The 25,575-nt window shown below is 37.8% G+C and overlaps 1 protein-coding gene across 2 annotated transcripts in view; it reads right to left on the bottom strand.

Annotated features, from left to right (window-relative positions):
* Positions 1-4,930: 4,930 nt before the first annotated feature.
* prkcbb (protein kinase C, beta b) overlaps positions 4,931-25,575 on the bottom strand; it is a 143,432-nt gene continuing 122,787 nt past the window's right edge. The window contains exon 17 of one of the 2 annotated variants that reach the window (XM_059558362.1): positions 4,931-6,316. In XM_059558362.1, the coding sequence (XP_059414345.1) occupies positions 6,158-6,316 (159 nt within the window). In that variant the 3' untranslated portion in view covers positions 4,931-6,157. Of the gene's footprint in view, positions 6,317-18,188; positions 19,730-25,575 lie in introns of those variants that run through there. The other variant, XM_059558361.1, reaches the window with a different exon arrangement.

The raw sequence follows: 25,575 nt of genomic DNA, 5'->3' as shown, positions 1-25,575 counted from the left end.
ATTGAGGAAGAACAAAACGAATTCAAATCAATAGTGGCTCAACAACTATTTGTTTGCTCGCTGCACGGGGAGTTCCTGGGAGAATTGAGGGGCATTTAGGGGGTGGGGAAAGCAGGAGGGAAGCCACCACTGGTATATAATGCATGCTAAAACACACCATGCACCCAACACCGCTTTAATTACATCCCATACAAAAAGTGGGAGAAGGGGTGCGTCTGTTGGTCTGTAAATCTCGCTGCAGGGGCCTGCTAGGGTGTCATTAGAGGATGGGTAGGGGGCCGTTGCACAAGGCACACACCATGCACTGTGATGCTAAAAAGAAACATTACCTGGATAGTATAGTGGTTGTGCAGTTACTTTATGTACAAAAAGAGAGATTGGTATTATATTGCATTTAAAGGGGTCATATGATGTTGCTAAAAAGAACATTATGTTGTGTATTTGGTGTAATGAAATGTGTTTATGGTTTAAGGTAAAAAAAAACACATTATTTTCAATGTACTTTACATTATTGTTTCTCCTCTATGCACCGCCTTTCTGAAACGCGTAATTTTATATAAAGCTCATCAGTCTGTAAAGCGAGGTGTGCTCTGATTGGCTCTGATCAGTGCATTGTGATTGGCCAAATACCTCAAGTGTATGACGGAAATGTTACGCCCCTTAACATACTGTGATGCGTGTCCCGGTCAGAAACCAATAAACCCCATTACAAATGAGCCATTTGTTGCATCCAGTGAGGACATAATTACTGATTATAATGACTAATACTGTCTTTTTGCGCATTGCATCGCATCGCGCCGCATAAACATAAAACCATGTCTGCATTTGTGATTGGAGAAATGACAAACAACAAGCGCTATTCTACACTGCTCAAAACTCATGTTTGAATCGTCAGTGGCAAATCCTTTAGATATGTAAACGTACTTACAGACTGTGAGTCAGAAGTGCCAGATTGTAGTCTTCTCTCCCAGGATCAGGAAACAGTCCACCATAAAATGCACTGCACACATCTGAATATTTGGGCTGAACTGTTCTGGAACAGTTTTGTAACACAACTTAACCACTGATTTCTAGCTGTGTCCTCTTTTGGAAGACCAAAAGAATTTGATTCATTTTCACAATGAAACAAAAACACAGCATCTTCACAACATGGCGGTGGCAGCAATAATACTATAGCGAGAATCAAAGTTACGCCTTCTTTCTTTGCGTGAATATTTGGGCAGCGTTATGCAAATCTTCCCACACAGTGATGTAGACATGTGGGTGTGTGTTTAAACGAGGCGTTTTAGGGGGGCGTGGATGAGTCTTAACCTTTATAAAGAATATCTCTTTGGGTTTGAGACTTTAGTCTTTGCAACTTTAGAACTTTGTTCACAAACAGCTTGTAACACTCCAAAGAGAAAGGACATCTTGAAATTGCATCATTTTACCATTTTAAGAACTGAACACACATGAACTTGAGCAAAGTCATAGATACAAATGGGAAACTCAGATCTTTCTTTAACGGTTTCTTTAAAGTTTGTAAGATTTTATGTCAAAATACAATCTCTTATATGTTTATTGTTAACAGGGTAAAACAATATGGTGGAATTTGATGGAATATTTGTGTATCATTTGAGACGCTGAACTTGTGGAGTTTGTTCATGAGAAGTTAACTAAACATTAGTTTTTGCCACACTTGTTAGCTCTTTAGCTCTGTACTTATCAAACCCCAGGAAAAATTGTAAGATTTTGTAAGAATAATAATAATTGTATGGGTGTGATAAGTGTAAGGGGCGTTTGCAAGGGTTGTTTGAAAATGTTTAATTTTTATAAACCCGCTGCAGGCGACACTAATACCGGTAGTATTAAGTATACTAAGTATGGTATAGTATTTAAGCACAGAGCTTCAGAGTTTGGGGTTTGTCAGTGAGAAATTATAACAGACACAATCCCCCTTTTTTTGCAGTGTGGAAGTAAGTTTTTTTTCTATGAATGTTTTAGACTTCTGACAGAGATGGTCTTATTAAGGATGGGCGTTTCGATCCTGAAGTATCGATATATCAATACCAATGCAAGTACTGAAAGTATCTATCCTCAAATAAAAAGTATGGATAAGATGTTTTATTTCCCATTGATTTTGTTTATTTAACAAAAAAAATATCTGTGTTATAATGTATAGGATAGAACTATTTTCTGGCTTATCTGAACACACGCAAATGATGCAAGACAGAAACAATCAATCACACGTTCACTCATTTCTAACAGGGCTGCATTTCCCAAAAGTATCATAAGAAACCATTAATGCTTTTGGGAACGGCAGCCCAGAAGAATGAGAACAGAAAAAAAAAATTATAGCAAAAACATACAAAAAAAGTTATTTCAGAATAAACCAATTGAAAGTGTATTCTACATAGTTTGTGCAATTACCTTTATTAAAAATTGAATGTACATAGTTCACAATGACCATGTTTTATTCTGTAATGTTAATAAATCATACACTGCCAGAATAAAAAGGCTGCATTTTATGTGTGCTATAGCCTTTAACTGGCAGTCCCTTATGAAAATTAACCATGGTTTACCTGCAGTTCAACAATAGTATTTGTAGATTTCCATGGTTACCACTACAGTAAATACATTTTAACCATGTTTATGTACTTTATGCCTTACTAACCTTGTGCTCTGCGCATATATTTTTCATTTACAATGAAACTACCTTGTTGCATATACATTATACAATAATATTGTACAGTTATCATAACATATCTAACAATTAAATTTACAACAGCTTCTTAAATTCATTTAGAATATAAAAAAAGAAGAAACACACCCGTTGCACATTCTTTATTCATAATTTAGGCACAGTATTCATATTTTTAAGCAGAGTTAAAAAAAAAAGTGCTACGTTTTTTTTTTTTTTTTTTAGAAAAGGTATATTGACATCTTGCTCCAAAGTGACTTAAACGAAATTACAACTTCCCAACTCGTAAATACAAACTTTCCACAAGGACTTGAATGCACAGTTAGTATCTGTTGTGGATGTGCCGAGCTGATTGCACAAGTAAGTGGGGAGGATGTATGGGAATCTCTCTCAAACTGTATGCTGATAAATGACTTGTGGGATGTAGTCATTATTAATCTCATTATTGCATAGCAAGCTTTACTTTGCTATTTTGTCTTCATCCATATGTTCTCTTTTTTTTTAAGGCCAACTTCAGATGGCAGATTCTTTGTCACAGGGGATGATTTTAATTATATATATATATATATTACTCTAAAGGGGGTGAAAATAAAACAAAACAGGAAAAGAATAAAAAAATACACAGCAATCCCAGACGATGCCTTTGAGGCACATAATGAGCTGTTGTCAAACGCAAATAATTTCATTAGCTGTCACAATAAAAGCGACACCAAAAATGCTCACTCAGCACAGAGCCTAAGAGAAAGCACCAAGATGACATTTTGAGAATGAAACCTTCATATTCTCATTCACACACACTATAGCATCATAAAGATTTTGACAGTAAGAGGAGAATTGGAGTAATTGTTCTCATTCTTCTTTATACTGTTTTGTTTTGTCCAAGTCTAGAGTGCTGGACGCGGGTGAGGGAGATCTTCTTGAATGATCCAGTCATGTGGGAGTCAGCTCTGAGTGACGGCAGGCCAGGGGAATAATTTGCATCCACAGATTGCCCATGACTCTGGTCGCATCGTCTCATTTTCCAAGCATGAATTTTGGCTGCTGATAAGATGGGACATTTCTTTAGCAGATAGCATCTTGGGCTTAGTCAAATGCTCACAGGGACCACAGAGTCTGAAATGATTGCAAATACTGTATGTTTTATGGGAGTCATCCAAATATTAATACCTCAAATGTGTGGTGAACACGCACACATGCACACACACGCACACACACACACACACACACACACACACACACACACACACATGTATGTTTTTGTGAAAAGTGGGGACATCCCATAGGCGTAATGGTTTTTATACTGTACAAACTGTATATTCTATCGCCCTTCACCAACCCTACACCTAACCGTCCGTAACCCTCACAGGAAACTTTGTGCATTTTTACTTTCTCAAAAAAACTCATTCTGTATGGTTTATAAGCGTTTAGAAAAATGGGGACATGGGTTATGTCCTCATAAGTCACCCTCTCCTTGTAATACCTGTGTCATACCCATGTCATTATACAGAGTTGTGTCCTGATATGTCACAAAAACAAGAGCACACACACACACGTCATTCACACAGGAACCAGGCAAAAAAAAACACAGGTTTTCAATTTCAATATCTGTATTATAAATATAACATCTTACATATTCTCCCATAAGTACATCAATAAGCTATAACTTTAATGGTTTGTCTAGTGTCTTATCCAGTATCTACTGTATGTGTTTGTGGCTTCCAAGACCTTGCATCCTTTATCCCTGGAGCTGACCTCGAAGTCATAAACTGTTCGGCTGGCAATTAAGCAGACACTCAGTGCCTTTAAGCTAGCCAAATTCTCCCTCTAAATCACCTCGTGCTCACCCCATGCTCCACGGTGTCAACTGATATATGCCTTTTATTTCACTTTTTGATAATTGTCCGATCGATATGCAGCAGCTTTACTTTACGGAGCGAACGGGTCTCGGACAACATTATGGGACAGCACTATCAGGCAGCCACACGGTGAGTATAAAATGAAGGCTAGTGTCACTAAGCCCAATCAAAACACTGCAACTATTCACCTCACAGAGACAGCACCGCTACACACAGCACTAAAGAGGTTAGGATCTGTACAAGAGTAGGCAGAACAGATCAATCCAGCTCCGCTTATTCAGGAGAGAGGCTATTGATTTATGTGTATCTAATCTCAAAAACGTTTCATTATTGGTTTCACAAGGGATCATGGACATAATGTTTATATACTTAAATTAATAAAAAATTACAAATTACAAATTACAAGCCAATTATGTGTAGTGATAATAAATCTGAACATGCAAAACCTTAATAACGGTACGCCTTTATCTTTTAAATGAATGAGAAGAGAGCTAAGAAATACATGTTTTCTTTTTTTTTTCATAAAGTGCTTAGTTACATTATTTACACAAAGCCTATGAGTCATCGGTGCACATAGGTGGCAGACTCGAATCACATTGCTATATATGACTGATCTATACCAAGAGTTCGGAAATGCAAGTATGATTTTTCTGTGATTGAAAACCAGTCTTTTCACCTGAATGGTAGATATATCCAAAAGTATTATGCCTAGAGGATAAACAAACTATTGCAATCATGCAAATTAAGCATTTGAAATCACAGGGATGCTGAAGTCCCTTGCAAAATGGCACATTGTGTTTCCTACACGGTGCATAGATACATAGTTAGGTACTATTTGAATTCTGTATTGCAAGACGGCATCAGCTGCGTTTGATCTATCTGGCTGTTTCTAATCCTCATCGTCAAGGATACTGAAATATGAACTAGTAGCTTTACAAATCTCCACTCTCCCCAAAGCCAGTGATATGAATCCTTCCTGAAATGCAGCATTATGAATGATAATGACATTTTCACTTTGCAACCATCTTGACATTTTCTTTTTTCTTCTTCCCTCTCCCAGAATGTCACAATAGTGAGGACACTTCTGCCAGGGATTCAGCACTTCGCACAGGCTGCACGGGAGCGCCGGCTCAAGTCATGTGTGGGAGGTAATAATATTTTGGTATAATGGGTTAAAGCCAGTGAATTAAACATTAGCTCAGCTCAAATAGAGACCAAACAGGGGGAAAAATAATGAGCCGCAAATAAATAATTGAGAGCGGCATTGTTGTTTTTCAAATTGCTCACTCGGGGTTAGTCGTGTTTGTTCCTCGTTTGTTGCATAGGCCACGTTTACTGTCATATAAACACTGAATACTGTCTCGTAAAGCTGGGGGGTTACTGGCTTTCCTGAAAATGTGAAAGCCAGCAAGAGGGAAATATTTGAACAGATTGTCTGAATTCTGGCCCCATGGAAACATGTCCAAATACCTCACAGCTATATACTGAGATGATCCACCTGAGCCCTTTGGTAAAATCCTGTTAAGGTAATACGAGTGAGCTTCCACGACCCTGAGCATACATGTCACACACATACAGGTAGAGAGATACATGACCAGCAGTCTCTAGTACGCTTGCTCGATTAATCCTGAGCTGGATTGACATACTCCGGGTTGGTGTAGGAGAACCCCAGGAACTCGTCCTGGTCCAGATTCATGATAAACAGCTTGTCGGTGGGCGTGAGATCGATGGCCATTTTAGTGAACTCCCGGTCAAAGTTGCAAGTATCTCGGCTGTTTCGCTGGAAAAGAGAAAGAAGAGAGGTGTTAGCTGTATTTAGAATAATATATACAACTTTAAAGTCTTCAGATCTTAAAGGGATAGTTCACCTAAAAATGCCAATTCTGTCATTATATACTTCTCCACATGTTGTTCCAAACCTGTTTGATGTTATTGGTTTCTAGCGAAACACAATGGAAGACATTTTTGAAGAATCTTATTGGAGCGTTTGCCATATGGCCATATCTGCCAAAATATAAACATTTGTAAATATATTCATAAAAATACCAGCATATGGCCTTGGATTAAGTAAATAAAGACAGAATGTTCATTTTCGGCTGAACTGTCCCTAAAAAAAAACACAAGTATCCACATTAAATAAGAAGCTGAAAAGAAGACTCAAAGCCCAGCTGTATTTAAAGGCTGAAGAGGAATTATGTGCCAAAGAAGAAGGGATTCCACTTCAGGAGAAGATGCTATAACACCCAAGCACTTAAAAAGACGCCCAGGCCACTGATGAGACTCATATCTCACTGACAGTCCCAATCCAGAGCTGTTGTGGGAGACGGCTCACTGCATTGACACACTGTGTGCTACCGTTTCTTTTATGAGATGCTAAAGCGTAGGCACTGCTGGCCTTTCTTTTTTACTCTATATGCCTCTCTCTCTCAGTCTCTCTCTGCAATAGGAGTCTAAATGAAAGGGGCAGACGGTTTGTTAGGCCCACAGGCCTGTTCTTACTGGGAGAATTCCTCTCTGCTGCGCTACTGCTGCTGTGGCCTTGTGTGCCAGTGCGCCCGAGGGAAGAGCCAGCCTGGCTTAGAGGACACACACATTCAAAAACACTGAGTGGGAGGACGCCAAGGGAAAGAGAAGACTAAAAGAAGGAGGTTAGGTGGGTCGAAGTAAGCTAAGCTAGAGAGGGATGGAGGGAATATGACAGAAGGTGTGGAAGAGATGGAGGGGATGGAGAGAAAAAAACAGAGGGAAAAGGAGAGAGGATTGGGCCTTCTCTGGGGCTAGATATTGTTAATGCACTGCTTGGCAATGTAAATCCATGAAAGCAAAGGAAATGCTAGCTAGTGTGGGGGGGGAGGGTTGCACTCAATATGCTAAGCATCAATGGAGCAAGAAAGCCTCGGCGATGCAAATACTGCGTACCAATTCACAGATGTTCACAAAGTGCTAAGCAATGTTGTCTTGTATAAATGGGTTTGATATAGGATAGTGGGGCTGTCATCTTAAACTATGGCGGAGAAAAAAAAACATATTTCTGAATAAATGCCACTACATTGCTGTGTTCAATAAAGTCAATATGGAAGCCCGTTTCTGCCTCAGAGTAATATAAATAAAAAATACAGTAAAAAGTAACAGATTTTCTCATACAGTTTTGTTCTCACAATAGCAACTTTGTATCTCTTGCTTGTGTTCTCATAATTGCATCTTTACATCTGAGCACTGTGACTTTCTTATAATTGTGCATTCCTTTCTCAAACTTTTGACTGTTTCTCATCATTTCAGCCTTTTACCCTACAATTGTGACAATTTCTCATAAATGCGCCTTCATACCTCACTATTTTTACCTTTTTCATAGTTTTGGATTTATATCTCAAGGTTGTAACTGTTTCTTATAATTGCAACTTCATATCTCTCCATTATTTTGACAATTTCACACATAAATGCATTCATATCTTGTAACTGTGACTTCTCATAACTGCAACGTAATATTTGACTGCAACTGCAAATTCATGATTGTGACTTCATATCTCACTGTTGCCAGTATCAACTACGATTTTGTCACAGTTATGACTATTTCTCATAATTGTGCCTTCATACTTCTTGTAATATCAACTTTATATCTCACAATGGCTAATTCTGGTAACTGCAACTTTATATCTGACAGCTCTTACTTTATTCAGAATAATTGCAAGACCAATAGTATAATTGAGACATGCAACTAAAATGTATTTAGAGATTTTTTTTTACTCTGAGGAAGAAATGGGATTACGTAAGTCAGCATGACTCTACTTACTTTCTTATTGCATGTTCCTGGTTGTATGTAAACAGTTCATCAGTGGACATTATTCTGCACCAAAATATTTTTTGTTTCATAATCTCTAATCAAAATGCAATAAATTGCTCTTATTCTGAAATTCCCACTTGAAATTTGACTTGAAAATATGTCACATTCTGGTAGTAAAATTGCTTGCAAATGGCAATTCACATTGACTTTTAGATATTAACAGAAACACAGAGAATAATCATGGTGGCCCAATAAATAAAATAAAAATACGAGTGCTAACCTTTTTCACAAATTAATCACAGTCTGTTTGATGTCTGCTTGGATAATAAGGCCAAAAATGAAGGCTGTCTTGGAAAAAACAATGCAGTTAAGTTATCATTTTCAGCTTAAAAATTCAACTTTCTGATTAATGGTGGGCCTGAGGGAATTGTGGGAAGTGCAAGAGTTTTTTTTTTAGGTAGAATAACGCTCAGTATTAAAGAAACATTCAGGACATATTGAAGACAATAAACCAAAAACAAAAGGCAGTGTGATCTCTTTTTTCAAGGAAATGAACACAGCACCTTTGAAATGACAAAGAACAGGGACAAGTCGCTTTCAGGTGAGCAAGACAGAGAGGGATGAGAGTGCTGTCAAAGCACAGCGAAAAGGATTTACAAACAATCAGGACCATAGATGCAGAGAAGACATAGGACCCCAAATATCTGTATGCAGATCACATCAAACATGAGAAAACTGGAGGGAGAGAGACGGTCCAGAAGAGTGTCTGAAATCTCCTGGCACCCCACACATGGATAAACACAGCCCCAGACAGGAAAAAGACAGGAAGAAGATATATGATACAACAACAGAAGCACATTTCCTACCTTATGTCCATTTGCTGGTTCAAGCACACCACAGCGAAGCACACAAGCCACAACTCCAGAGTGATGGCCACTAGATTACCTGGGCTCTCAAGAGCCAAACAGTTCAGAGAAAAATGGCACTGGACATTGGCATGGAAACCTCTGGACTGTAGGTCAACGCAGAATGACTAGTTTTTTTTTTTTTTTTTTTTATTTCTTTTTATCAGAACAAGGTACATTGAAAGTATTCCGTGACAAACACTATTAAAGGCTTTGCTTTTTCAAAATTTTCACCAACAGATTCCCATCCCAACACAACACCCCAGATACTAGAAAAAAAAAAAAAAAAAAAAAAAAAAAAAAAATATATATATATATATATATATATATATATAAAAAAAAAAAAAAAAAAAAAAAAAAAAAAAAAAAGAAAGAGTAAAATAAAGAAAGGAGAGGAGGGGGGTCCTCAAATTACTTTAAAGACTGAGGAGTATATTCTTCTCAAAATAGTTTATTAAAGGGTCCCATGTTTTGTAAAATGTTCTGGTTGAACCCCTGAGAAAATATTTAATTTTTTCAGTTTTTAGAAACATCATTAGATCACTAAGCCATGATGACATATTAGGTGGATTGTGTGATTTCCACTCTAGGAGAATTCTTCTTCTAGCTATTAATGTGGCAAAAGCCAGGGCATTCTCTTTATTTTTATCTATTTGGAAGTCGTCACCTCTGACTCCAAACAGAGCCATTATTGGGTTAGGGTGAATTTTTATTTTAAAAGCTGAGTATAAAACCTCAAAGACTGAAAACCAAAATTGTCTCAGTTTAGGACATGACCAAAACATATGGGTTAGATCTCCCTTCGATGCCTTGCAGCGGTCACACGTTTCATCTATATTTGGGTACAGTTTAGCCAATTTTGTTTTACTGTAATGAATACGGTAGAGAACTTTCATCTGAATCAGATTGAGTCTTGCACAAGATGAAGTCCCATTTACTCGATCAACAGCTCTATCCCAGGTGTCTTTAGATATGTCTATTCCTAACTCTCCTATCCATTCTGTTTTGATCTTTTCTATTGATACATTTTGGAACGACATGATCAGGTTATAAATTTTTGAAATAAATCCCTTAAGGTGTGAAGGGACCCTCAGAACTAAATCTAAACGTGACTCAGAGGGTAATTGTGGAAACACAGAGCAGTGGGCTTGGATAAAGTGACGAACCTGAAGAAATCGAAAAAAATCTGAGTTTTGAAGGCTAAATTTTTTAACAAGATCATTGTAACTAGCAAAAGTATTATCAATAAAAAAGTCACTACATTTAACTAGGCCTAGGTGTTGCCATTGCTTGAAAGTAGAGTCTAGCTTGGCAGCCGGGAAAAGATGATTATTACATATGGGGTTTTCCAAGAGAAAATCTGTGAGTTGAAATGCTTGTCTGAATTGGTTATATATTTTGAGAGTCGAAATTACAACTGGACTTGAGGAAAACTGCGATGGTGAGAATGGTGACTTCATTGTAATTAGCACGGCAAGTGATGTTGACTGGCATGTTTTAGCTTCCGCTGCACACCAGTCCGTATGTGGAGACTGAAACCAATAAATGACTTTTTGTAAATTTGCTGCCCAATAGTAATGTAACAAATTCGGGAGAGCCAATCCTCCATCTTTTTTTGGTCTCTCAAGAAGCTCTCTACGTATTCTTGGTTTTTTGCCACCCCAAATAAAGGAAGACAGCAACCTATTAGTTGACTGAAAAAAGGACTTTGGCAGAAAAATTGGAAGACTCTGAAACAAATACAATAATCTGGGTAACACATTCATTTTAACACAATTGATTTTACCAGCTAGAGACAAATATATAACACTCCATCGTTGGAAGTCAGATTCAAGTTTTTTAAGTATGAGACTGTAATTTGCTTTAAACAGACCAGTGTATGAACGAGTAATATTAATTCCTAAGTATTTAAATCCTGATTTTGATATGCAAAAGGGCAAGTCTGTATCCATAATCTGATCTGCCATATGGTTTATAGGGAAGCATATACTTTTAGAAAAATTTAGTTTATAACCTGAAAAGAACCCGAAGTCTTTAAATATTTTCACAATCTGAGAGGCACATGACAGCGGGTTAGTTATAAATAATAATAAATCGTCAGCATATAAAGAAACTTTATACTCGACATTCATTCTTTTAATACCACAAATAGACTGTGAGGTTCTGAGTACTGATGATAGTGGCTCTATAGCCAAAATAAATAGCAAAGGGCTAAGGGGACAACCTTGCCGTGTACCTCTAGACAGAGAGAAATATTGTGAGCATATTTTATTTGTGATTACGGCTGCCTTTGGTTGATGATAAAGCAGGCGAATCCAGGAAGTGAATTTTGAGCCGAATCCAAATTTGTCTAACACAGCAAATAGATAGTTCCACTCAACTCTATCAAATGCTTTCTCTGCGTCCAGAGAAATAATCACTTCAGGACTACTCTCCGACGCAGAGGAATGCACAACATTAAGAAGTTTACGAATATTAATGAAGGAGTGGCGCCCCTTAATGAAGCCCGTCTGGTCTTGTGAAATAACATCTGGAATTATATGCTCTACTCTAGAGGCTAATACTTTAGATAAAATTTTTACATCTACATTTAATAAGGAAATCGGTCTATAGGAACTACAATCCAGGGGGTCTTTATCTGGCTTCAGGAGAACTGTGATATGGGCCTGTGTAAGACTTGATGGCAATGTCGACTGTTCAAGAGAATTATTGAACATACTGAGAAGTAAGGGAGACAATTTTGAAGAAAATTTCTTATAGAACTCGACGGGAAATCCGTCTGGTCCCGGGGCTTTACCGCTCTGCATAGCTTTGATTGAATCTTCTATCTCTTGAAGTTGTAAAGGTTTATCCAGATTACTCTTTTGATCTTGTTTAACTGAGGGTAAGTTTACATTAGCTAGGAATGTTGACATAAGAGTGTCATCGTGTGGAAATTCGGAAGTATACAAATCTGAATAGAATTTTTGAAAAGTAGAATTAATTTCTTGAGGATCCACTGTAATTTCTTGACATGTTTTCCTAATCTTGGGAATATGCTGGGATGCTGATTTAATCTTTAACTGTTGGGCGAGAAGACGACCTGCCTTTTCTCCATGTTCATAAAACCTAGTACGGGCAAAAACCAGATCACGCTCTGTTTTTTCTGTCGATAATAAATCATATCTGGTCTTAAGGCTCAGTTTTTCTCTATGTAGTTCTGGTGTTGGAGCAATAGCATATTGGTGATCAATTTTCTGTATAGATTCAATAAGTTTTTCCTGTGTTTGTTTCTTTACTTTATTACGTGAGGCAGAATACGATATTATTTCACCCCTTATTACAACCTTGAATGTCTCCCATAATAATGATGGTGATATAGAGTCTGTTTTATTCGTTAGTAGAAAGTTGTCAATCGCGCTAGATATGAATTGGCAAAAGGTTGCATCTGAAATTAAAGTAGTGTTCAGTCTCCACACAGGCTGCGATGAGTAATTATAAGAAAAACAAATATCAAGAATGACGGGGGCATGGTCTGATTCAACAATAGCAGAGTATTCTACCTTTTTTATTGAGGGGATAAGCCTTTTATCAGTAAAGAAATAATCTATCCTTGAATAAGTCTGGTGGACATGTGAAAAGCAAGAGAATTCTTTTTTATCAGGAAATAAAAACCTCCATGGATCCACACAACCAATTTGCGTCATATAACCAGCGAGAGTCTGAGACATTTTTAAAAGGGGTACCGTTTTAGGGTTGGAACGATCCATAGTTGTATCCATCACACAATTCATATCTCCACCGAATATAAGATGGTAAGTGTTTAAATCCGGTAACAAGGAAAATATTTTTTTAACAAAGTTAACATCATCCCAATTGGGTGCGTAAACACTGACCAAGACTACTGGAATATTGAAGAGATGACCTGATACAATAATGAACCGACCTTGGGGATCTGAAATCGTTCCAGATGCAGTAAACTGTATTCTTTTGTGAATAATAATTGCTGCACCCCTAGCCCTATGGCTAAAACTGGAGTGGTAGACCTGGCCGACCCAAGTTTTCCTCAGTCGATTATGATCCTCAGTACGTAGGTGTGTTTCCTGTAAAAAGGCTATTTCTGTATTTAATCTCTTCAAATGCGTAAATATGCGAGTTCTTTTTACTGGTCCGTTTAAGCCTCTAACGTTCCAACTAACAAACCGCACAGCTGACCCTCCAGTACTTGTAACTTTATTACCAGTGTCTACCATTATTTATCGATAGTTGTCTGTGTGCCCAAATATCGTATACCCCCATAAGATGTATCTTCTGTCTGTGACTGACGTCCCATAGAAAATGCAGAGAGAAAGAAAAAGAAAAAAAAAAAAAAAAAAAAAAAAAAAAAGGACCCCCCCCCCACCCCCCAGCAAATGGTACATTTTGACAAACCCAACCAAACTATAATACATTCTAGATTTGTCTGTTGAACAAAGACAAACCGCAGCTCACAACTATCTTTCAACTTCCGATGATCCAAGTCCATATCCTTTTCCGTTATATCCCAGAGCTCCCGACATAATGTAGCAAACCAGAAAAACGTAAGCATAAAATGTAAAATCAAGCCTACCAATAAATGTATTTGCAGACCACAGGTACCATTACCAGACACAGTGCCGTAATGATTAACAAAAAATGTGAATGTAACCAAAAATAAATAAATAAATGCTATATAAATAAAACTTATTCTTCAAAAATAAATAAAAATAAACAAATGAATAATAATATATACAATTTACTACATTCCGGGCCAATCAACGGTAAAGTTGTTCGTCATCATTACTACTAGGCTATTGAATAATCTGTTAACTAGCACAGCTAAATAAAGTGCATTATGTAATAGACCTAAAACAGACCTATCACCTGATATCAAATGTAGGATCTATGACCTAGGCCTAATAAATGAATTGTAAAAATAGGGCATTGCAATTGTCAACGCAGAACATAGACCACCCTAAAACAAAAAGTGCACTTAAAGATTGTGCTGAGATGTAAGTTTTCCAGTCTTTGTAGTGTTTTTAGGCCTACCTAGTCAAAATGTCTCTTCTGTAATTCTTAATATTGCAGCCATAATATCAAGGTTTATTCACGTCTGGCAATCCGCTGTTCGTAGAACTGTTGAGCTTCTTCAGGCGTATTGAAAAGCAGGGTTTCGTCCTCAAAACGAACTCGTAGTCGTGCTGGATGAAGCAACTGGAATCGTACATCGTTCTGATACAGCAACTGTTTGACGTTTTTAAAAGCGGCGCGTTTTCTGACGAGATCGGCGGAGATGTCAGGGTAGATCCTCAAAGTAGAGTCCTTATACTTTGCCTCATGTTGTCTGGCCCATCTTAGCGCTTTTTCCTTCTCCTGAAATCTGTGAAAACACACAACCAGTGGGCGAGGATGCCGACCTTCCTGTGGTTTTGGCCCCAAAGATCGATGTGCTCGTTCCAATTCAGGAGGTTTTTCAAAAACTTCGGGACCCATGACTTCCATTAACATCTCGGACACGAACTTGATTGTGGATTGGCCTTTCTCGCTGTTCTCTGGGACGTTTAAGATCCTGAGATTTGCTCTCCGCGACCGGTTTTCCAAGTCGTCGACTCGATCCAGAAGTGTCGCGTTTTGCTCTTTCAGAGTTTTGATAGTCGTTTCGGCCGTAGCCAGCGCAGCGAAGTTATCGCCCGCGAGTGTCTCTGTAGCACACAAGCGGGACTGGAAACTTGCCAAAGTCTCCGTTAAAGCATTCACCGATGCCTGAAGCGGCGCCATCGACTCTTGGATCAGAGCGGAGATGTCCTCTTTTATCGAAGCTCGCTGCTTTGTTAGCTCTGTTACTAGCTGGCTCATGGAGACACCGTCATTATCTGGAAGAGCTTCTTCAGACTTCCCTGCGCTAGCCATCGTGGCTAACTTGCTAGCTAAACTGGTTCTCGTTATTGGTGGGGCATTTGCTGCCGCTTTGTTCTTACTCATCTTGCTGTATCAGTACGATTGTCGTAAGCACCACTTCAACGTTTATAAAAACGATTTAGACTGCTTAAATTGCGCTATTAAAGTGTAATTTATCTGAAACTGTCGGGAGCTCTGCCGACACGTGTCTGCACCTCACATTGCCAAACCGGAAGTCTCAGAATGACTAGTTTTAATTCTAGTAATTCTCCAACAGAGTTAATGAGCCTATAAATCTGCCCATTGTTGCATGGATCCATGTAAAAGTGTGATACACTTTATGATACAATGGGGTCCAAAAAGTCTGACAGCCCACAAGCCTGGGATGCAAAATTTTATTTAACTCTAGAAATAAATAAAAAGTTTCTGAATTTTGAAAATGTAGAAATAAACATATGAATGAATAATATAACAATAAAAAAACAACAACATCTAATTCTAATAAAATAGAAAAAATATTTAAATAAAAAATGTTAATCAGGAAATAAATATTTAAATTATAAATTAATCTAGTATTAAGTTTCAGAATTTTAAAACTTAAATGCATTAATAATATAACAAAAAATATAATAGTAGAATGTTTATAATATGATATATTGAATGGCATAAGAAAGCAAACAAACAACAACAAAAAATAAAATTTTGCACTATTTTTAGGATAAATAAAAAATATTTTCACTTTTATCATAGTCTTCAAAGCCCTAAAATATTACATTACAATTCACATCACTCATAAATCCACATTAAGATACCTAAATTGGCAATTGACCTTTAGAGGTATGCTGGCACAGGAACTGAAAAAATGTGTAAACATCAGAATGGATATAACAGATCAAAGAGCGTAAAAAGAACATCCAACAAAATATGTGTCATCCTGAAGCGTCACTAAATGATAAATGACACTAATTAGAGATGAATGATGGTCCAAAATGGTCTCAGTTGACAGGAATATCCATGCTAGCTTGCCATGCTGATGCAGGCCAGTGCCATTCTGTGTTGATTAGATACAGGTCTGTTTGACAAGATGAGATTGGCACAGGCGCACTGAGCAGTTCAGCTCCCATAAACAGGCTATGATACACGTGGACATAAGATAGTGGTGGATGATGGCGGAACAAGGGACTTCGGCACATTGAGAATATCATGATGAGACGTTTGTCAGCAGAGCCCATCTGAATTTATCGCCCATGGTTTCATATAACAGAGATAGGGTTCGAGATGCATGCTGTACCAAAATCCCAGAAGGGAACGATACTAATAATAATAATAAAAGCTCTCAGGAAAGAGAGAAAAGATGAGAGACACCCTGCTTTAAAGCCAAGGTGTTCAACTTGCCAGGCCTTAATTCCAATCGTGATTCTGTAATTTTGTGCGATACTAAGGCACAGAGCTTTCTATACAGGAGTGGATTAGCAGCGAGCTGATGTCAGCGCAAGAGAACGGCAGTATCAAACGCTGACCTGTTTTCAACTGATAAGCCGCACACACTTTGTGCTAACCAGCTCGTTTAATTTGAGGCTGCGACATTCAGAATTAATTAATAATCTTGTGCGGAGCGCCAGACTCAACTGTGTACCGCATATATGCAAAAACTAGTCGGAAAGATTTCTGAGACCCCCATGCAGATTTTTACGGTGCTACTTACATAAGCAGGCCAACCAGCACTCCAATTTTCCCAATGAATGCGAGCAGCATGTTTAATAAGGCATATAAAGCATCTCTCAAGTTTTCACCCACACCTATGTATGTTCTTCCTTTATGTAATTGGCTGAATGGTGGTGGAACAGGATGAAATGTTCTCATGTTAAGTGGCAGGCATGAAATATGCAGAGCTTAGCGTGGGCACGTGCTGCACACCGTCCAAGATGGTTTTATACAGCGATGCTCTAAGCAAATTGACAAGACTTCCTCTGCCATGCGGTTCAGAAACACATACAAATAATGATATATGTGATCGAATAAAATGTCACATCAGGGTTTTAGAAAAGAAAACCATCTTTTGTGTTTCCAGAGTTCATATTACAGGTATGCTTGAATTTCAAGGTTACATACACTCAAAAGTGCAATGAGGGAAACAACGCAAAACCAAACAAATTGATTTTTCATGTTTTATTTAAATGCATACTTGTGTGTTTTTTTTTGTAGAAAATACTTTGGCACAAGAAAAGCATTGAGGATGTATGAAGCAAAGCACACAGAAAGGTCAAGAGCACTCGCTAAAACACTAGGCTAGTTCTCTGTAATTCATGCACAGAGCTTCTATGCACATTTTATGGTATAGAAAACACAAAAATCCCCTTTTTTCTTTTATTTTTTATCTACAATACTGACCACATAGAATTCATAACATTCAAGAACATTTGACACATTTTATAAATTTTATTTGCTTAGATTATTTTAAGACACTTAAAAAATATGTCAAAGTCCTACACTAAACTGCTTGCTATATTTTTGGCAGAAATGACAAATGCACATTTTTATGTTTTTGTATTTTGTTTTAACCAAAAGTGTCTTATCCGGCAAACAACATTTTTCTACAACATATCTGGAAGCCTCATATGAGAAGCCATTTTAGAGAGGTTATCCCTTCCCTGAAATCCTATGATGAAGATATGATATGAAGCCCCAGTGGTTTCCAATAAAAGCCACTGGCCGCTAGTCAGCACGGATAACCACTCAGGGAACTCTGATGTCTGAGAAGATCTGACCCATTTCTGTAGATGTGTGGCTCTTGTGGCCTTTCCAGTTCCATTTAGTGATATGGTATCAGTTCCTCACAGGGACTTCGCTGCTGTTACCACCAACATAAACATTGCTCACGTTTCTAGATCTACTGTCATATTAGAGTCAATTACGACACCGTATTAATGCACTGACCAGCCTGTGGTGTACCAGTTAACACAACAACAGATAGCTTCAACGGACCCCTATTGTCACCTATGAGCAATGTTTACATGCTTGAAATGTTTTATTTCCAAAGCCACACCGTCTAATTGTGCTGCAAATTAACCGTCGTCTTTATATCCTGTTCTTCTCTTCGCCTTTAAATGCTGTGGTATTCTTTCAGGTTTTTCACGTACCAAGTTTCAGCATAATATAATGCGGCGGGTCTCTAGTGATAATCTTCAAGATGGAATCATTTAAGTGAAGTGAAGCTGTATCAATGCATCCCAACTAGATTAATTTGCTCATACACAAGCTCTTCGATGAAATCCAGGATATAATTCTGAGATATTACCCATGGGTGACTACTCATATCTTTGTCATCGTAAATCCCAATGATGTTGAAAGATGGCTCTTGGAGATTTCTGAACGTACCCATTAAAAAAACATACATATCGAACAGTAATATATGGCCGATGGGTCTTTTAAAGGTTATTGGCTTCAACGCTAGTTCGTTTCTGATATTAGCACTTGTTCTCTCGTCCTGTCTCTATCTGTAATTGTCTCAAGCAGGAGGTAGTTGATATTTAATGTGCCTGTCAAATACCTCTCGATAAAATCCGGCTGACCTTTAAGCAGAAGTCAAGTGTTAAACAAGGAAGAGTCAACAGGAACCATCACAGGAGTCATGCTTCCTGCACATGGGTGAGTGTTTGCTGATGGTGTGAGATGATCAGGCAAAAAAAGCAGATCACTACCACAATCAGGCACAACCATTAAGCTCTACTGGCCCATACATACACGCAAACAGGATAAAAGCATCCTAAAAAGTCAGATTTACTCATGCTTCCAAAAAAAAAAAGAGAAAAACTTTGGTCAATTTCTGTTATGTACTTGTCTGTACAATGCAAGTCAGAGATTAAAACAAGACTAAGGTTCACTACAGAGCTAACTAACGACATATGTATCATAAAAGTTCGGGCAAAACATCATGCAAAAACCTTTTGAGTTTGCATTCTTTTTGAAACAGGCAAAATGGTTTGACTATAAAATTAGCAGAATATCACGGTCACAGGCTTTATAAGGAGAGCGAGGATAGCAATTATGCATGTCATATGCGATTCATGCACCTTTAGTGCAAATGGCTGAATCTGAACACCGAAGCTGCCCGAAACACACATACCTGAGGACAGTTAAAAAGAGAGCTATGCAATACACACCACATTCAGGAAAGCTGTAGAGTACAAATAGTATAAAGACAGCCTTTAGATTTGAACGTTCCTCCAGCATGGATACACTCAATGGGATGTTGTGAAAGTTGCAGCGACCTTCAGGCTAATCTACGAATATCAAAGTTTCGCATGCATATGTATATCGATGGTTTAGTTTCAGTGCATGGCTGTTTATATACATACACACATCTGTTTTACGGAGTGTATGATACATAAACAAAGAGGTGTGATGAAGAGGGGGTTAGATGGAGGGTTGGGTTAGTTTTAGAGGGTCGCCCTTAACTCTGGGCTTCCATGGCAGGGTATTCAGGGTTTATGAAGGAAAAGCCCTCAAACTCGTCTTGGTCGAGATTCATGATGACCTCCTGGTCTGGAGGGGTGAGAACCGGTGGATGGCGGGTGAAAAAGCGGTCAAAGTTCTCTGCATCCCGGCCACACTGCAGGAGGGAGAGAAGAACAAGAGAGGCATGTAATGGATGGGGGATGATGAACATGGTCATAAAGACAAAAGCAGAACGTAAAAAAGAGAACAAATAAAAGTATGGGAATGGATGTGAATGTAAGGGCTGTGACAGGTGCTGTAGATTACTGAACAGCAGTACTGAATACATGAATGAATATCCTGTTGAATAGACCAGCATACTGTAGGCCACTACCCTTTACACTCTTAAAAATAAAGGTTCCAAAAGGGGATTTTCATAGGGATTCCATAGAAGAACCATTTCCCCCAAAGAACCTTTCAGTGGACAGATCTTAAAATAATATTTTTTTGTAAAGGACTAACTTTAGGTTCCATGGATGTTAAAGGTAATTCATGGAATCATAAATGCCAAAAAAAAAACCTTTATTTATAAGAGTATACCCAAAAAATTTGAAGTCTGTCATGATTTACTCCCATTCATGTCATTCCAAAGCTATATTAAAAATAAAATAAAAAAAAAACCTTCCTCTAAAACAATAACAACAAAAGCACCATAAAAGAATCATACAGGTGGTCCATACAACTCCAGTGTCTTTGAAGTCTTTGAAGCCATATGATCGCATATGAACTCATTATTCACTGAAAATCTTGACTTCATTGAAAATACTTGAGAAGTAATGATGTCTGATTCATATATAAATAATCATTTCAGTCAGATATTTTATTTATTTTATGAAGAAAATTGAGGACAGTAGAAAACTGACAGGCTCACTGACTCAAATATCTGTTTGCAGTGGTTACCAGCTCACTGGAGTGGAAGATTATCAGTGATGACTTCAGTCTGTTCATCAAGCCATCATACTGCATCCGAAGCCATATGTAATATAGTGCATGTGTCGTATATTATTTATGGTGCTTTTGCATTTTTAATTTTTTCCCAAAGCTTCAAGATTCAGTCACCTTTCACTGCAATAGCATTGAAAATAGCAAACAGAACATTATTCAAAATTCTTATGCATTCCACAAAAAAAAAACAACAACAAAAAAAAACTGTTTGGAACAACATGAGGAAATGATAACAGAATTAAACCTTTTAGGTAAACTGATCTGGTCTAGATCTAATGAAGCACAATGACCAGCAGTTTTTCACTGGTCCACACATAATTCGAATTGGAAAATAGCCTAAAGCTGGTCTTTCCATCACGGCATTGGGTGTAACTTGGAAAATACGAATTCATGGAGACATGTGTGAGACCTTTACACTCATACTGATGCAGAAATATTATGTTCCAGATGTCAATGGCATGTTAGGGTGTCTTTCATGATGCTTTTTAAAACAACAACAACAACAGCAGCAGCATTAATGCCACCACAAACACATACGCTTCATTTCAAATGTCAGCTTTTGAAATTCCAATGTTCCAGTGACATTTAAATAGCTCACGCATCATTATGGTAAGAAACTGGTTAGTCCATGCAAGTGAATCTGTAAATGAGACTGAAATCCTTTGCACCGTTCACACATGCGGACACCTTTACATGGAGAGCATTGTTCAGTGGCAGTTCAGTAAGATATCAAAACTCACCTTTTACAGCCCGTCATGTAATATTCATGAACAGAACTCAAGCAAAGTCAAAACATCAGAATATTCCAAACTTGGCCAGTTATCTACCTCTGGCCCATGTTGAGATATCTCTGCATCCTCACCTCTGGCAAACAATACTGTCGGAGCAGCTCACGATATGATGCAGCTCACAATATGATGCATATTACAATCCATGTGTCACTGTTCAACACATGCATTATTTAATAACAACATATTGTGAATGCATATTTTGTGATATACTGTAATACTATGCAGTCACTAGTGGAGAATCAACACCAGTATTGTAGATCAGATATTATGTGCATGGATCAAACATATTATATACAGACCCATTGCACAGGACAAAATCACTATGCAATAGACTGTTGTACAGTTGATTAATTCCACAGGTGGTGCATGAACTAATGTGAATAAATCATAATTAATCCAATGTGCTCACTTCTCACCTCAGTGTGAGACATAGACTACCGTTCAAAAGATACGATTTTAAAAATGTTTTTGAAAGAAGTCTCTTATGCTTATCAAGGCCGCAATTATTTGAACAAAAAGCTGTTATATGATTACATTTTAAAATAACTGTTTTCAATTTTATTTTAAAATTTATCTTGTTGGTGTGATGATAAAGCAGAATTTTCAGCATCTTTGCTCCAGTTTTCAGTGTCACACGATCCTTCAGAAATCATTCTAATATGCTGAGATTTGTCATGTCTTACCATTGACAGTTGTGCTGCTTATTACTTATATTCTTATTTATATACATTACACACATTTACATACATATTTAAAAATAAGATTGCAAAAAAAAGTTAAATGATCGCTTATCTCATCCTTAAATACAGCCTGTACCTGAATTCTAGGTAAACAGAAGCATTAGTAAGTCCAAAACCCTTCAAATAAACCCTCCTTAGCCACTGGGCAACCCAACAAAAGCTTGAGCCTTTAAAAGCCCCATACAGCATGAAATGACCTCATTTTCTTTACTGTACCATTAGCCCAGAATCCTTAGCTGTACCTGGCAGCAAACACAATAGCTTTAGATGTGGCTCTGCATTTTCAGCAAGAGGCATCTGACTACCATGTGAATGATTTACAACCAATACATCTTAAAAAAGACAAGATACGCAATCAAAAATCAGACTTTCTTGGCAAGTTCACTCACTACCTCTAAATACTAAACAGCCACACACACACACACACACACACACACACACACACACACACACACACAGAGAGTGACAGACAGTGAGAGCACTGAGGAATAACATCGGTGTGTGGGAACCATTAAATCACTCCACACAGCATCTGTGTACCTCTGTACCACCTGACCCCTATCATCCCGCCTCAGATGCATTAGTATTTCCAAACGTGATCAGGGGAGGTTGCGACTTATGGATCTGCCCACTTGCTGCCATATACTTGCCCTATGCCATCTAGGCAAGTGAACCCACTGAGAACCCGTCTCTCGTCAGCCCCTGAAAATTGAGGGAAAAGCTTTTTGGTGTACTCTTAAAATCACCTGTCCACAGTCATTATCATCAGGGGGCCACATTTACTGTTAACAGCCCTTGCTATTAAAGACACACATGTGACAAGCAGCTTGTCTGAAGACTGCTGTTAAACACTGCCCATTTACAACTCTCTCTCTCACAAGTGTCCATCGCTCAGTGACGCAGACCTTTTCTCTCTGACACACACTCTGCTTTTATTTGTGAGAAAAAGTGTTTTCCCTCAGCTCGCTCATATCTCTGAGTGACTGTGGATGTGGATGAAGAGAGAGGGAATGAAAGGGAGAATAATATTCTTTAAAGCAAAAGCTTTGGAGCATCACGCCCACATAGAATACTGTTGTCATTTCTGACTACGACATGCTCTCCAACCTTCACTCTGGGCAAAGCCTGTTCCAAATGGAGTCTTCTTCGTTTAAGCCCCATGATGCTTTTATCAACAGCCATTTACAATACACTTGTTACAGTCACAGTCTCTCTAGAGCAACCAGACATCACATATGCACACACACATTTTATTTTAATTTTAAATTAATGCTAGTTTACATTCACCAAGGTTGCGGTAATATTGTAAAATATAATTACAATTCTAAATAACTGTTTTCAGCTTTAATATAGTGAAAGTGTAATTTATTCTTGTGATTCAAAGCTGAATTTTCAGCAGTTATTACTCCAGTCTTTAGAGTCATATGATCCTTCAGATATTATGCTAATATGACGATTTGATGCTCGGGAAACATTTGTTATTATAATCAATGTTAACAACAGTTATGCTGCTTAATGTTTTTGTGTAAACCATGATACATTTTTTTTTCAGGATTGTTTGATGAATAGAAAAATATAAATAAAATATATAAATATAAACCGAATCAAAATTATAATTAAGCTAATTTTAGAATTATGAATTATATTTGAATTGACAGAAAAATTATTGTTTTAAGAGTTATGTCCATCTAATTGTATCTAAAACAAATTCCTTAAAATTAGATTCTATTTGTTAAAAGCTAGCAATACAAATTGGGTTAGGAATATTCTTCCAAAAATAACCATATCAATCACTGAAGATTATAAATAACCACATAATGGTTATAATGACCTGGTCTTTGTCGTTTTTTTGGAGCACAACTGCATTTCTTATCGTTTACTTTTACTTTCACTGTACAGAAAAGAACAGAACTATCTACTCACTCCATGAACCCGCTTTTTTACTGGTTTTTCTTCTTTCCGCATTTTTACTGGTGATCATCAAAATCAACACCAGTATTTAATAGCATGGGAGCCTTCTGGTATAACCTGACTTTTCATCATGAATCTGTCACTCTCCCCACCTGGTTTTGATCCCTTTTCACCTCCACCCATCACTCCTCTGTTCCAGCATGAGGGGAGCATGATGGACAGTGTGTGTAAATGAAAGGGTGAGGTTAAGTTGACTGTGTCCAATCTGCACTGACATACAGAACGTGCCGGGTGACATACAGGAAGTGAGAGTGAGCGGTGCTGGCAGCAAAGAGACTGTCAGCATTCAGAGAACCGGCCTCCCATGGCTAGCACATGCGAGCCACCGCTGGCAGTCTTGTACCACACAGGCAACAACAGTCCATCTGCTGCAGATAGAGCCAGAGGCGTTCCACCTAGAGCTGGGCTGCATCCCAAGCAACAAATCAACTTCACTTCTCACCTGCCACCAGATAATTCACCAGCACCAGCAGAGAAATGAAGAGCTCCGTATGGCAGCCCTCCCCTCGTTCTGCTCCAAACCCGAGCTGTATATTCACTGACTGTTTCGAGGCCTGCATCCCCTGGGTCCGATTCCCTAATCCACCAAATCGCAGTGATCCCTTGCCAGACAGTGCTGTCATGCTTAATTTCAGAGCCGCAGGCTGTGATGTGTAGAGGTACATGCCTTCCAAATCCTATGTCAGACTACTGTGTTTCCCAGCAAAGTGTGATCTGGGCAAGGAGGAATGGGGCAGATTCTAGGGAACTGTCCTCAATGACCAGCCTGCCTTCAGCTCTTTAATTACAGGCGCTGGATCTTCAACGCACATAATAGCTTTGAAAACAATACCTAGTGAGCTTCCCTACTTACACAGGCAGCTGCCTTCGAAGGTTACACAAATACTGTATTTTCTGTGTAATTTTTTTTTTTTTTATATTATAAGCTTATTTGGATGCTTCTATTTTATATATTATGTCTGCCATCATTCGCTGGTTTAAACATATTATTATTATTCATTTTTTAATTTTCCACCTGATTTCAACCCAAAATTAATAATTAATATTTCACACTGTATATTAGTTTGTTTGGATGCCTAAATTCATAACATCACTGAAAATGTTATTATTATTGTTAATTTTATTTTACTGCTTAATTATGGCAAAAATCAATCACGATTATTTTGGTAAATAATGTAATCACGATTATTTAACAGGATTATGAGGGAGCCATATGACCAAAACTTTATACGAGTGATTTATTTAAAATATAGTAATAAATATCAAATATCTGTTTCCTGTAAATAAGGTTGCTATGAAATCTACATTGCAGAGGCCAGCGGAATTTCAAACAAACTAAAAAAGTCCTCAAAATTATTGAAAATAATTAAACTGTCAGTAATAAAAACAAATACAACAGAATAAAAAGATACAAATGAAACAAACTGTGCTTTAATGTTTTTTTAAGCAAGTATCAAGCAGTATGATTATTTCATTTATTCACTATACTATTTAATGTCTCGTTTCAGTTTGGC

Source organism: Carassius carassius, chromosome 9, assembly GCF_963082965.1.
Source record: "Carassius carassius chromosome 9, fCarCar2.1, whole genome shotgun sequence".
Lineage (NCBI taxonomy): Eukaryota > Metazoa > Chordata > Actinopteri > Cypriniformes > Cyprinidae > Carassius > Carassius carassius.
Note: the sequence above shows the minus strand (reverse complement) of the source record. Positions and strands in the feature narration are given on the sequence as shown.